This window comes from Typopeltis vanoorti, chromosome 13 (genome assembly GCF_054136105.1).
Source record: "Typopeltis vanoorti isolate ZY-2024b chromosome 13, IOZ_Tvanoo_1.0, whole genome shotgun sequence".
In the NCBI taxonomy this organism is placed as follows: domain Eukaryota; kingdom Metazoa; phylum Arthropoda; class Arachnida; order Uropygi; family Thelyphonidae; genus Typopeltis; species Typopeltis vanoorti.
In genome coordinates this window covers 56029359-56044608 of record NC_143561.1, presented here as the reverse complement: position 1 = coordinate 56044608, position 15250 = coordinate 56029359, and the positions used below count along the sequence as shown (strand labels likewise).

Below are 15250 nucleotides of genomic sequence, written 5' to 3'. Positions count from 1 at the left end.
GCTATTTATATTTTTGTATGGTTTAGTTTTAAATACACCATTATTCGTATAATGGTGTATTTAATTCATATATACAATTCGATTTCCAATTGCACCTCTGTAGGAGGAGAAAGCCACAACCCCTGGAGGGTAATGAATGGTAATGTTGTAGCCAATGAAGTTCTAACTGAGGCTTGGCTATTGCTGTTACTCCCTTGCCATGATCAGAGCTTTAATAGCTCAATAACACCCTATCCCTACACTGTCCTCTACAGATAACGGGGAAAAAGAAAAGCATTCTTGCTTCGCCCTTTTAAGCCAGTCTTTATATAAGGACCTCTCTAGGAGGTTTGAGATCGGAAGAGAAGATCAGATCCTTTTTAGGACTTCCAGGGTAACAAATGGCAATGATGCAGCCAATGAAGTTTTAACTGAGGCTCAGCTATTACCGTTATCCAGCCATTACTAGAGCTTTTAGCTCAATAACACCCCATCCACACAGATTTTCTTCATTCAGATGACGGGATAAAGAGTCAAGGAACCTCTCTAAGTGGAAAAGATATATAATCAACCGTGGTGATTAATACCCTTGGAGGGTAATGGATGGCAATGCTGTAGTCAATGAAGTTCTAACAGGCTCGGGTATTGTTACCCTCTTGACATGATCAGAGCTCTTAGCTCAATAACACCTTATTCTTACACTGCCCTCTACAGATAATAACGGGGAAGATGAAAAGCATTCTTGCTTCGCCCCTTTAAGCCAGTCCTTATAAGGACTGTTTGCACGTTATGCATTATTATAATATTATATTATATAATATTATATTACGGGTAGTTCATGTCAATAAAATGTTGCTGTTCATTCAAGGTAGTATCAAGAGTGTTCTTGCCATCATGAATCCTTTTCAATGTCTACAGGTCTATGGCGATATATTACAATAATTTATTTACACATAAATTTCTTTAATGTTAAAGTTATAATGTAATATTGAAGTATACTCGATGTTATAGCTGCATAAACATAAAATTTTGATGCACTAAACTTCCATAAGGAATGTAACGTATGCACAAATATCAGAAACATCTTCATAAACTGAAGAAAATGAAATCAAAAGTTATGGATGATTCATCGGTATAATATGTGAGGTTTTGTGGGTCTGTCTATTTAAATACTAAGAACTTTATTTCACAACGAATGTGACAAATGCATGTCATTCATAAAGAGGCTTCTGATAACTCGTAAATGTTTATTTACACATATAAGAAACATCTCCTTCTACTCTGGGGATGATTATGCTATTTCTTAGCTCACTATAGATATCACTGCAATGAGGGGTATAAACGTAATTAGGAACATCGTAAAATAAGGATCCAGGATGATAGCTTCTACAGAACAAAACTGAACAGGCTTTGATCTGCAAAATATGATTATGAACCTCTATAAGGTTCAACATTTATCTGTGCATTTTTGTTCAAAAGTAACACACATTCCTAATTTTTGTTCTCCTAAAGAGGATATATAAGTCTTTTCAGTCTAATTGTGATCAGGCAGTTTTATCCATGGGTGTCTATTCACATAACTAGCAAAAATATTGCATGATAATGCAATGCACACATTTATGTGTTTTATGTGTGTAAAAATATTATAACTAGTCTCATACGAACGATAATTTTAATGTCATAAAGATGCTCACTTCCAGAACAATGCGCATATCACAGATAGTTATCTTTAAATGCCATTTTCGAACAAACTTCTTATCTCCAAACCCAAAGTATGCATATAATGCTCTTTAAGTAGTAGATGATTTTTAGTTTATATAATAATGTAATAATCCAAAATGACTTGAAAAAGACCACAGAATGCTCACTGAGGAATTATCATTAAAGAAAAAAAAACACAAAATGAATACATGCATAATTAAACAGGATAAAGCAATTTGCTGCATTCATAGCATACAAATATTTAAACAATAGCTTCAAATGATTTGTTTTGGAAGAATTAATTAATTTTTTTTTTCATAAAAGTAATGTGAAATTGTAAAGGAGGGTTTCTCTTCTCTTTAATTTTATTTAGTAACCTGCTTTCTCCTCACCCAGTGCACATTACAAGCTACTAAATACAGTGACACTGTTATTTCATTCTTAGACACTAAAATTGTCTCTAACAGGAATTTCATTATTTGTTATACATAAATGGTTTTTCGTTTATATTTTATTTACTGGCTGGTAGTGTTTTGATTTCCAGGTCATGTCAAAAAAGGATCAGCGAATTTTGTTATTTAATAATCTTCACAGTCATAATTTATTCTTATGTTTTCATTACCATGTCCTCTCAGTTGATATCTTTTTTTTTCCCCGCCAACCACCTACAGGCTATGGGTTTGAATCCCACTTGGGTGGAATTGGTACTTTTGAATGTCTTTAGGCGCTAGATGAACATCGGCCAATGCTACTCTAATTTTGCTTATTAAAAACTTGAAGGTGACTGCAAAAGCCATGTTTGGTGTCTAGAGCAGAATTCTGGGAATATCTAACCTTTAACCCACCCACAGCACTGATGCATTCTAGGTTTACACCTTTTCTGGGTGGGATTACCATTCTTCTTATTATTTTTAATGTTTCCCACTTGTTTATAGTCGTTTTTTTTTTCCAGTCTTTCTTCGTGGAATAATATGTAGAAAGTGTACCGTAAATCTATGGAGATTTTAAGTTGTGATTGATAAATATTAGTGTCATATAAGAATGAATAGATTCACAGAGACAGTTAAGCACAGATTTTATTATAAAAAATCGAATAGCAGCTGGAAATAAATCAATATTGTAAATATTATGGCTGACATTCAGTGAGTTTTGTAGGATTTATTTTGGGATATCTCAAATCTTCTAAAAAAAAAAAAAGGCACATTCCAAAAAAAAAAACTAATAATAATAAGTGAAAAGGAATTTCCTAGATGGTATCTGTAATAAAGAACCATATTTATTCCTCCACTATGTGTAAACTGTCTAGCAAAATAAAACATTAAAAATATAATAAGCACGCTACGCTTAATGTTTATTTTGCAAACTTTGATTTATTAACTTATCTTTTCACTATCGTCTTTTTTTTTTCTCTCTTATATTTCTGGACAAGATTGCTTCACAGCCTATTGTAGCATAGTGTCCTCAGAAACAATAGCTCATAACACACGGTTGATGTAAGATTTAATGACACATATTAACCTAATTTGATGCGTAATGAACACACATCAGTTAATTCTCATCTCATAAGAGATTCTTGCTTACACTCTCCAACAGATAAAGCCATTCTCAGTGTGCAAAGTGTTGTTGAATGGGATATTTAATACAGGCGAGTATTATTGTTATATATTTATGGTGTTTAAGTACTGAAAATAGATATTATGTTATAAAATAAAAATTGCTTTTAAGCTTAAGAAATTATGCAGTTGTTTATGAATTCTACAAAGTATTATTTACTAGAATAAATTTAATTGTATGAAAGATATTATACAGGCTCTTTGTCGAACTCCTTTATGTACTTATAGTTTGAAGAACTGTTAAAATGTGTCTCATACATTGAAGTTTATTATACATTTATTTTTACCATAATGAGATGATGATAATTAGTTTATTTTTAGACTGTTAACCTATCACTGTTCTTGATTAAAATAACAAAGTATATATAGCGAGTATGTAGTCCTATTTTTTGTCTGTTTTTCTCTTGAAGTACTTGCGCATGTCAATCCAGTAGGCTTAATAACTGAAATAAAATTTTGCATGTGTAACTGTGTTTACGAGAAAACATGCCTAACCTTCTCTAAATTCAGATGATGCCAAGATAGTTCATTTTTGTCATGAAGGAGTAAATACATTATACTCTCCGATGTTATTTAAAATGCATACTCCACACTTGTACGAAATGAGATCGTTTGACATCCTTACTAAAAAGAGACGTTTATTCTCGCCAAAAAGATACATCTTAGTCAAAGTTCACAATAGGCAGCTAATGAGTGTAAGCCAGCGAAACCGTTTCTTGTTCACAACCCTATTATGACCCGTAGTCCAACACCAAAGCAACCAGCGAATGACAATCACATTCACAAGCAAGACGAGTGAGGAGATGAGCCCAAGCACCACATAAGCAACCACATTTTACAGCCGGAGGCGTAAATTTTGTCATATGAAAAGCCTTCAAGAATTTTGAGCAGCTCGCCGACGCCGTCAGCGGCCATATTTGTTTATGTTAGGAGGAAGTAAGTATGGCTGCCGCTTGCGAAACGCTACCAGGCGCGTTCGATCACCAAACGAACACTGAGAGAAAAGATTGTGTGTTTGCCGTAGTGAATTATATCCCCCGCTATGCATGGAGACACTTTTATAGCTTGACATGTGTTTATATACTGTCGTGAATTGCCTCTAGAAGCGTGCGGGGAATTTGCACAGTTTAGTTATGAACGCCATAGGAATGTAAGCGAGAAACGATCCCAATGATAAGATGGAAGTGTTAAATCAATTTTATAAGGATGAATTTCATAAAACATGAAACAACTGTATCAAAACCCTGGAAAATTTGAAAATCTGATAGTGACGCTTACTATATTTCTGTGATAAACGAAGTTTTCCCTCCACACCTATTATTTTTTAATATAATATATAGGTAATTATATAATTTTTGAACGGTTGAAAAATCAGTGGATTGTAGTGTTTGGCCAGACAATTTTTTTGCTTTGGATTTATCAGCTAAGTTATCTATTACCACTTCTTTTTTTTAAAAAATAACTTAGTAATAATTATCTCCGTACAAGTTAGAGACTTTTTTTCGACTAGTTTCTTACCTAACACTTAACTGATGAAAATAGCATTTTAGTCAAAAGAACTTCTGAACTAAAAAACCAGTCGCCTTTGAAGTTAGATTCTTCGGTTTTCTACAAAGTTTTATAAAACATATGATAGCAGTGATGTCCGTCGTTTTGTAGCAAATTAAAACCCGAATGACCGATGTCGTCATCATGGTAATTCTGTTGATCAGTGTCAGGAAATTATAGATGGGCAGCGGATTTAGATCATTCGACCCCTCTGACACCCCCTAGTCATTTCTGGCAGATATAGTCTATATTGGAAAGTACAGAGCCTCTAAATGAGATATTCTTAACTAAGGAAAGACACTTGCATCTCCCAAGGGAGCCGATCGCTAGAGGAACCATTAAATCCGAGCAAAGACCGAACTTGGAACACAGGCAAAGCCCACCTCCCATAAATCACAGAGGAGAGGGGAGACTTTCACTTGCTAAACCACGTAATGGTCATCGTCCGTACGAAGCACACTTTAATATCTGCGAAATTGGGCCTGGGGAACTGTGTCACTTTTATTTGCAGTCACCGACAAGAGATCTCATCGTGGCCGTGTCAATGAAACGGCGAGGCACACGAAGCCGACAAGAAAAAGCATCCCATTTATATCTGCAGTTATTTCGGTGAACGGTAAAAACATTCTCCAACTCGACTGCTAAAACCTGCAACAACAACAGTGTCATAGGCCTGACGCATGGGCTTAAGCAAAAGGAGTCCTCGTGTTTCAATCCTTTCCATCTCCCAGGCGAAACAGCGACTGGGTGCGAGGTCCCGATAAGCCACTGTCTCCGCTCATTAAACAGAAGGTTCGCGATGAGCCAGCCTCTGTCTCCTCCTCCTGCAGCAGTTACGTCTAGTGAACTTTGACTGTTGTGATTGCGACAATCCCTTTTACACTCCGACTCAGGCCAGAGCCCAATAAATAATTCATGCGATTCTCGAGCCTACCATTTCTAACCCGCGCGCACATGCTGTGTAGGCCTCCAGGAAGCCCGCCGTGTACATGCGTATATACCTCGCCAAATCACGTGTTCCCAAACAGCAAAAACGTACACGGGATATTCGGGTACAGTGTCACGTTTTTACGTCAGCCTCGCTACCTATACTCTCGTTCCAAGACGAATGGGAAAGCTAGAGAAAAAAGAAACTTGGAGAAAGCTGGCAGATATTAATTGAGGGGGAAGAAATTATAATGTGGTTGCTGGGTTTGGGAATGTTCTGAGCGTCTCATTCGCCCAGAAGGGTATCGATCACCGAAGAAAATGAGCTGTGCGAAAAGGCAGGGGCTCTGAGCTCAGAGAGCTGGCGGTCCTAAGCATATCGAACCCAGCCTTTGGAACTTAGCTCACGTTATCAGGCGTGCACCACGCGGACCCTGTCAGACCGACATCGGAGCAACGAGAGAGAGTGAGAGAGAGAGAGAGAAAGATACACCGGCGGCTCATAGCAGCAACCAAGACAGCCGTTTACCCTTCATGGGTTAACAGTAGTATAGGATCGCAGTGTTTTCCGTTGCTGGTGCTTTGCTTTTCCACAGTTGCTATCTTGAGCTACGCTTCGTTAGTTGGCCTTTACTGGCAGCTCGTTCCGAGTTTGTTCCGGAGAGGTTGGATGCTTCTGTATCTTGGATAAGCTGTTTGACAACAGAGGTGTCAGATCTTTTTTACGCTACAGACTGGCCAACACAGATGTATCGAATGGAAATATTGCAGGCAGCTATCGGTAAGTGATTCATTCAGTCACTTGGCTGTCTATCCCGTTACTAAAAAAAAAAAAAAAGTTTCAGGGGTTACTTTCAGACTCTAGGGGGAACAACAGGGGCAGGTGATGTAGTGGGAAGTATACTCTCTTAGGTCAGGTAGGATCTTTGCCACAAATCATCCGGTCGAGAGAAAGCTTTAAAAAAAAACATCGCTTTTTATATCCATTCTTACTGTTGGTGAATGAAGTGCGAGGTGTAGCTTCTCAGCACGTGTGAGGACATAAATTCTTCAGTCAGTCTGACACATCTGAATAAAGGGGGACATAGTACGCGATAATTAAAAAGCCGTAATCTATAGAACGGCTGCATTAAAGGTGTCTCCGATGATTATGTACTTAACCTTTAACTTATGACTGGCTGTGATTGGTTGCTGCGAGTCACGTGGTTAGTTGAGGCGAGCCATATTTGGAATAATGTGCTATTAAAAGTGTGCTAGAGGCTTCCTGAAGAGCAGAACGGCCATAATTCATCAAAATTGCGTGGAATATTGGACACAATTACTTCTGTGCCACAAATCACACAGTACACATGAGCTCTTATCAGTTCGTCAACTCGCTGACGTCGTGTTACGGCCAGCGAGGACAAGATGCTACGGGCCAGGACTATTACACGCCTCAGGTACAGACTTACGGAAGCTGCTACAGTGGACCAGGCTCTCCGGTTCAGCAGTACGGACCATATCCCCAACACAGCGTTCCTCACATCCAAAACGGCGACCACCACTACAACAGTTGCTCTCAGCGTTTAAGTCACCCCAACCCGAGTCAGAGCCCGCGAACTCCGACGCCATCGGCGACGCCCGTGCCGAGCTGCAAGTACGCTGAGCCGAGCGCTGCATCGCCGCAAGATCTCAGTACGTCCGGCTCGCATCCGCCGCCAGCAGGAAGTCCAGAGTCACGATCGTCACCTCAACCTCCAAGGCAAACTCCACAACCTCAGCCGGCACCACCACAACATCATCAACAACAACAGCAGCAGCAGCAGCAGCAATCACAACCTCAGTCACAGAATCAGCAACCGCAGCACAGTCCACAGCATCATCAGCAGCAATCCCACTCTCCCCAGACTCAGCAGGGACAGAACCAGCCCAAGTCCAACTACGCATCAAATCCTCCACAGATCTATCCCTGGATGCGGAAGGTGCACGTGGGTCAAAGTAAGTAAAAGAAACCTTCTTCTTCTTCTTCTTCTTCTTCTGTTTCTTGTTCTTCTTTTGTACGAATCCTAAACCGACGCTAGTCACCAGCACACGACGTCTCGTGAAGCCTAACTCCCGTTCTTCGAAACACGGACACACCGCGCAAAAATCCAACGGTAACAAAAGCCACGAAGCAAAGGCGCAGTATGCGGCGTCTCGCCGCTCTGCAGTCGGTTTTCTGCTTCTCGAACGCCGTAAATATTCTCCGTACATCTGCTGTCAGTGAAAGACTCTCCTCCCTTCTCCCATAAAACGGCCAGCATTAGGCCTATAAAACTTTCCGCACGGCCATAATTTTGTCACTTCCCGTACAAGGGACCGCCGGCTAGACCGGAGCCCAGGCTACGACGTACGGCGTGGGAGCAGTAAAGTCACCGGGCCCAATTGGAACACTCTCTAGGCAGTTTTATTACGGCTATAAAATTTGTTGGAATGCTCACTTCGGGGGTATCAGGCTTCTCGCTCGCCTCAGTCGCCTGTAGCGGTAAACCAAGGAGAGAGAGAGAGAGGGAGAGAGAGAAGAGAGAGAGAGAGAGAGAGAGCTATTTGAAGCGATGTTCTTGAGCTTAACGGTGATAAGAGAACATTTAGAGTAGAGACGGTAACGTGAATGTTTTCTTACTAAAGCTATTGCCAGGTGACAGGCCTAAAGGCCCACACCAGCTTAAAGCACAATTAGGACCTTTAAGAATCACTGCAGGTATTGTCGAAATTCCTAAACCTTTCTCTTTCTTCCTTCTGTTGTTTATTTGTAAAACCTTCTACGTGTAAAGTGCCTATTCTGTTTTTCCCTGAACGTTGCCATCTACATTTTTGTCCCCTCTTCTGCTGCTTTATCGTTTCATATTATTGACTCTATATTCTCCTTAGCCGCCACATTTCTCAATTTTTATTCTAAATAACATATTTCTTCTCGAAAGAAAAAAAAAAAACCCACGTTTCGTTTCTCTCACGGCGTACTTTAGAATATTTGTCATTTAAAGCAGTGTTGATTATTGATCTGAGTAATGTTGGTCGACACCCCGCAAAGACAGCGGTCTACCTCCAGGATTTATCGACTGGGGACTAGCGTTGGTTAGAATACAGATATTCAATTACTGTACTTTATTACAGCGTCTATGTTAATGTAAGAATTTGTTTAACGGTTCACACAGTTTCGGGCAGTTAGTTCAAAATAATTTGCTATTTGTATTCAATGTTTTATTGCATTTAATATATGATCTACTTAGGATTAAAATATAGTTTGATCGTATGCTTTCAAATGTTTAGCGAACATTGATATAAACAAAGAAACCAACAACAGTAGAACTACCAATAGCAGTTCACCGATGGTGCTGCCCCCACCTTGAAAAGAGTGTTGTCAGCAGTCAGAATTGATGTACACAATATTTACAGTATTCGTTCTTATTTAGTTCTATGATTTTTTCGTAGCGTTTTGCCATTCTTAAGTATAAAGAAAGAAAAATAAAACGACCAATAGAATTCTAAATAATTTTTAATTAAAAAAATCTTCGTGATACATGCATAGTTTAGCTAATTTACTAATCCCTGAAGTCTATAGATTCTTTTTAAATAAATAATGCCTCACTGAGAGTTTGTTTCATAAAAAAAAATGGTTTGTTTTTATCTTCTATATAACAAGAAAACAAGATATTTCTCTCGATAAGAAAACGTGCTGTGTTTACATCTCTTGTAGTGTTACTCATTCATGACTTTTCAATTTCGTAATGCATCTAAGGAGGGAAAAATGTTCAAATTGATCTCTAGCAGTAAAGTCTAAGAACTGCAACAAATGTAGAAATTTATCATTAATTGATTATCTCAAATCAAATGACTCTCACTAGATTGAAAGATGAAATATCAATGTATGATTAGGATAATATTTGAAGTTAGTTTTATATCTTTTTGCTCGGCACTTAGCATGATTTTTGCCATATTCTCAAATATTACTCCTAATAAGTAAATATTATCACACAATCAGTGTTCCAATATTTTAAGAACTGCGCAAACCCCTATTTAAATTTCTTTATATATCCAGGGACTTGCTCGATGTACTGTTCTGCTACTTTCATTTCTATTGCTATAATCATTCACTCTACGTGAAATAACCATACACTTCTATCTTCGTCTTTCGTTCTGTAAATATTTTTCTTATCTCTTACCTGTCAGAACATGCAGAAGGTCTAAAGATAAGAGAAAGCACTGATCTAAAAACCTCTCAATATTGTTTGATCAACTTCTGACATTATGGGTTGTTTCAACGAAGGCATGCTACTGCTGCTAGCTTTTGGATGTATTTGTAAATTATTTCAACATCTTTCTTAATAGAGTGAAAGTGAACGAAAGTAAGGCAGCTATCCTAGATTATAACACACACGAGAGAGAGAGAGAGAGAAATCATAGCTTGTTATTAAGTATCTTATTGCAAACAATTCTACTTATATTATTTTCTTAAGATTAGAATCATTACGCTGTCCTCCCATTCCATTGATCTCTCCGTATATAGACAGACCCAATTGCGATTTATTATGTCTTTATATTTATTTAAGCAACAATAGTTCTTGGTAACTTATGGAGAGAGGTTTAATAACATTAGATGGGAAATGCTTGAGATCTTAAGCTTAGTTTGGTGTACGATGTCACATTTTGATATAACCAGTTATCTTTAAAGACAAAATATCTTAAATCTATCATTCAACATTTAAGACAAAATTTAATTAATGTGTTTGAAACGATAATGTAACATATTCAAAAAAAGAAAAAGTTGTTTTAAACCGTTTCGAAATAGATACAATAGCTATTCATTCTTTCACTACTCAAAATACGTTTGACAGAATTCAGTTAAAATTGTAACTTTTTCACAATATTGGAAACTTGAGACATAATTTTATATATATTGCTGACAAGTTAGCATCTCAGAGGTGTACAAGAATTTTATGATACATTTCATGATATATTAACTCATCTTTAAATTAAACATCAGGCCTGAAATCGTTAGTTCAAACACCCTTTTATGTAATGCAGTTATTTATCTTAAATATTTACATGATATTACACTTTTTAATATAGGAATGCAACTTATACGTAATTTCTTTAAACTTTCTTCATGGTAATTTTGTATGTCATTCATTAAATATTATGAAAGAACATGAAATTTAGCTTTTATTTTATTTATTTATATATTTATTGTTTGTTGAGAATTGTATAGAAAATAAATGAATACTGATCTAAGTTTTTAAGATTTTAAATCATGCTATTTTTAATACCATCAATAAATATTCCGGATTACCTTAAAATTACAATTGGTTTAGGTTTTCCTAAATTTCATAACTAAAACCTTGAAATTTAAATTGAAGAAACTTAAACAATGGTAGAGTACATCAATTATTATTTTATTTTATATTTTATAGCAGTAATGTCATACATATTCATTACTTTCAGGTGACTGGCATAAACACCTGTTAGTTAACATTATAAAAAATTAAGAAAACTTATATAAGAAATATAATTAGTCATTATATTGTATCTCTTAAGAAAACAAAAAAATAATATCTTTGCATAATTATTTGTATATATAATAAAATAATAATGAAACTGAAATAGCTTGTTGTAATGTAATGTAGGTGTAACGAATAATAACAGTAGCATCAAGAACAACTCAGAAGCCTAATTAAGACCTATTAAAAATTCATAATACCGACTTTTAAATAATATAATAATACTAGCAATCTATTTTGATCGCTAAAGCGAGCCGCTTTAAAGAGAATATGAATCATAAATATATTCTTCGAGAAAAGGTGTTTATTTAATTTTATTTAACAAATATTCTTTTATTAAATTATTATTTTATTAAATAAATTTATTTAACAAATATTCTCAGAAGATGTATATTAATTTGTTCTATACAATTTTAGTTACGACTGTCAAATTATTAATGCTCTGTAATTTAGACATAATTCAATGCACGATTTTCACTTCAAAATATTAGGGAAATGTTTTCGAAATAAGTAATTGTTAAATAATTTGCAATAATTATGCTTTTCATTTTGAAGAAATCATGCAAAACATTTCATAAACAATAATCTAGAAATTACAAACGTTAAAAAAATCATAGAACTAATAATCACTTCCATGATTTCAAAAGTCACTCTAACCAACTGAACTAAATTTAGTTCAATTGGTTAAATTGAATTTTGTCGATTGAACTAAATGATTTTGTCATTTTTATAAGCATATTTAAAAAGGTTTGTCTTCGTTTGCTACGCACAGCATCGCCCTCTGATGGCGAAAGAGCGAAGTGTTAAAGTTCTTTATTCAAAGTTTGAGGATTTGCGTTATAATATTATAATCTCTAAAGAATAATAGATTTTATATTCTGTTATAAAATTCAGAATACCGATTTTTAAAATAATACTAGCAATCTATTTTCATCGCATAATTTAATTCTAAAATTGCCTAACATAATTATAAAGAGAATGATTCACTTCATTATAATCTGTGAATCTTCTCATGTTAATGACTGCTGAAATATTTCAAAAGTAAATAAATAAATAGAAGAAACAAATAAATACCTTATTTTGAAAGAAAATAGGTGTACAATACTTATTAATACTGGTATAAAAGACTAATACATTTAAAAATAAGATGATTTGTCACTTCGTAAATGAAATTCTCAGGCATGTTCTTTATAATAAATTGTTTGAATATTAGAAAATGACTTTATTACTAAACGAATTTGCATTAATACGCATATAAAGTAGGCTTTAAGGTTTTCTTTTAGTCTTACTAATGATACTACTTTAATCTTTATTAAATTTTCCATGGTCTTTTAACTGAACAGTTTCTCATTCTTAGAAGGGTTATAATCAAAGTATTATAATTTTACAGCGACTGTGAAACGAGATTTTATTCTCTAAAGGTTATTAAAATATTACAAAGGCTCATGGAGGAATGAAATTTGATGATTTTGGTTCTGCTTATATTCTGATTTTGATATTTACTTCTACTTTTTTGTTTCATTTGTTGTTCTTGCTGATACAATATTAAATTCTCCTGATCTGTCTTCAGTACTAGTATATGAAACGTTTCTAACGTTAGTAGATGGGATTGCCATAATTTTTTTTACAAATGTATGGCTTCGTGCTAGGCAATAGCAAGATTATTTCTGATGGCTTATTGGGAATGAAAATTGATATTTAAATTACACTCGTTCACACTTCTTACTTGAGTCGAGTATATTTTTTCAGCTGTTTCTGACATTCGCCTGACCTACAAAATGTTTACTTCATCGCGTTTTACAGTTATTGTTAATCAAATCATCCCTCCCACCCCCACAAATATTTTTTAAATGTGAATCCCACGTACGAAGGATGCTAAATAAATCTATAATGTGTTGGCATTCGTATTATGAGTCGGCTGAAGGTTATAAAATCAGAAATCCTGCTTTACAGACCAACCATGGAACTTTTTTTTTCAAGTCACTTCAGGCCTGAGCAAGGTGGTGGTCTTACACTAGACCATGAAATTCATCTGCTACATAACGACACCCGCAAATATCTCTGTCCAAAGCACGATTCGAATCCGAATGTTCAGCTTGTTAGTTGAAGAGCGGGTATAATATGTTAGAACGTTTTATCACATTAGCTGTGCTATGTGTGCTCCTACTTTCTTTTTTCCTATTCCTATTTTCCCACTGCCATCATACTATTTTTTTGTTATTTTAACAAATGACTTCTACGTCCAATAATTCAAAAGCATTTCCTCTGGAAAATCTCACCATTAATGTTACAATCAGTAACATTAATGACCAGCATATCATTATTAGTTTCTTCCCATTTTAGTTTCATCAATTATTTATCAAATATTTGAAAAGAATGTACCGTTTACCCTGTGTTGTCATTCTTAACCATAAGCATTATGAGTTGCTCCTTTTAACTCTCCGGAGTGTATTTATTCTTCTGGTTGTGAAAGTTTTACATTTATAAATATGGGAATTTTTATATTTGATTAGCGTTTTCGGATGAGAAAGGTGTTGGTTTCTGTTCTTCTCATCGCAGTTCATTCTCCCATAATGAAAAAAAATATTAACTCAGTCCTGTAGTCAAAATTGCAATGACCCTTCTAAGAATAAAATAAGTAATCAACATATATTTATCTTACGTCAGAGGCGGCCTTCTAGGAGGTGGGGAATAGTTGACGTACTGTAGGAGGGTCTACAGATTTTAGAGTTTTTAAAAATCCACGACTTTCATTTCTTATATTTCAATTTTCTTTTCTTATATTTAAGATCATTGAGGGTATTAATTTGGCTTAGGTTTTAGAAGGCCATTCAGACTTAATTAATTAAACAGTAACTTTTATATATATATATTGTTACCTTACATCAGTTTTTAGTGATTTGTCCTTTATTTCTGTGTTTAACTTTCTTTTTTTCAGACGGTGTGAACGCTATGGGGGAGACCAAACGACAAAGAACATCTTACACCCGTTATCAGACGCTCGAGTTAGAGAAGGAATTCCACTTTAATCGCTACTTGACTCGGCGAAGGAGGATTGAAATTGCTCACGCCCTCTGTCTCAGCGAACGCCAAATCAAGATCTGGTTCCAGAATCGACGCATGAAATGGAAGAAAGAGCACAAGATGGCATCCACCATGCCCCCTCAGATTCCCCAAGTGATGCCTGATCATCACCACCACCCTCACTTGCACAGTGAAACCAAAGCATAGGAAGATTTTTCTCCCTTCTTTTTTTTTCCTCTTTCCCCCCCTCTCAAGATGTAACTGTGCAGTTTATTCATAGGCGATGAATCCACGGCTTGCCACAGTGGAGCTCTTAAAGGTATTTGGTTCAGGAGAGCACACACCAAACAGGTAGCATTCTTTGATGTTCGTCCTTGTTCCGATAGAATTACAGGTTTCCTTGGCTGCTACCAGGAGACCCAAGTAATATAAATATAAACCACCTTTATATTTATATACACGTATAAAGGAGATTCCTAGGGCATAGTGCAGAAAACTAGCTTTGAGAGAATTGTTTACTCTCTATTGCGTCACTGACATGCAGCCCTTTATGGTACAACATCGCAACTTGTGAACACACACATTTCCTTGCTTGGCAGTGTCACACTGAGGCTCTTATGATGTTGTATTTATTATTTCCTGATGTCTCTGTGTGCATATGTATCTGTATGTGTGTATGTAGAGAAGATGATACCACGTAGTTTGTAGGATTCGGTGTATACTGTAGACTGTTTTCAACCTTTTCCCCCAAATCCCCAGTATTCGTACCTTTTATGAACGCATAGTTTCCCTATGATACCAATATATAGTCCCTTTTGTCACGTGCTAATATACAAACAAATAAATGAGGTTGTCTGGTAGTACTCTCCTGCCTCCAAGGCCATTGATCTCCAGTGCTATAGACATTGACTTCAGGTAAAAAGAATGACCTAAATACTGAGT

At 35.9% G+C, this 15250-nt stretch overlaps 1 protein-coding gene across 1 annotated transcript; it reads left to right on the top strand.

The window, feature by feature from the left end:
* The first annotated feature begins 7041 nt into the window (after positions 1-7041).
* LOC150100169 (uncharacterized) lies at positions 7042-14515 on the top strand. The gene is made up of 2 exons (XM_090402785.1): positions 7042-7745; positions 14223-14515. Exons 1-2 carry the CDS (start codon positions 7118-7120, stop codon positions 14513-14515), a joined length of 921 nt encoding a protein of 306 aa, XP_090258911.1. The 5' UTR covers positions 7042-7117.
* Positions 14516-15250: the final 735 nt, after the last annotated feature.

Coding starts and splice junctions, on each gene's coding strand:
- LOC150100169 (XM_090402785.1), top strand. CDS start 7,118: ATGAGCTCTTATCAGTTCGTCAACTCGCTGACGTCGTGTTACGGCCAG. Junction 7,746..14,222: donor GAAGGTGCACGTGGGTCAAA/GTAAGTAAAAGA, acceptor TCTTTTTTTCAG/ACGGTGTGAACGCTATGGGG.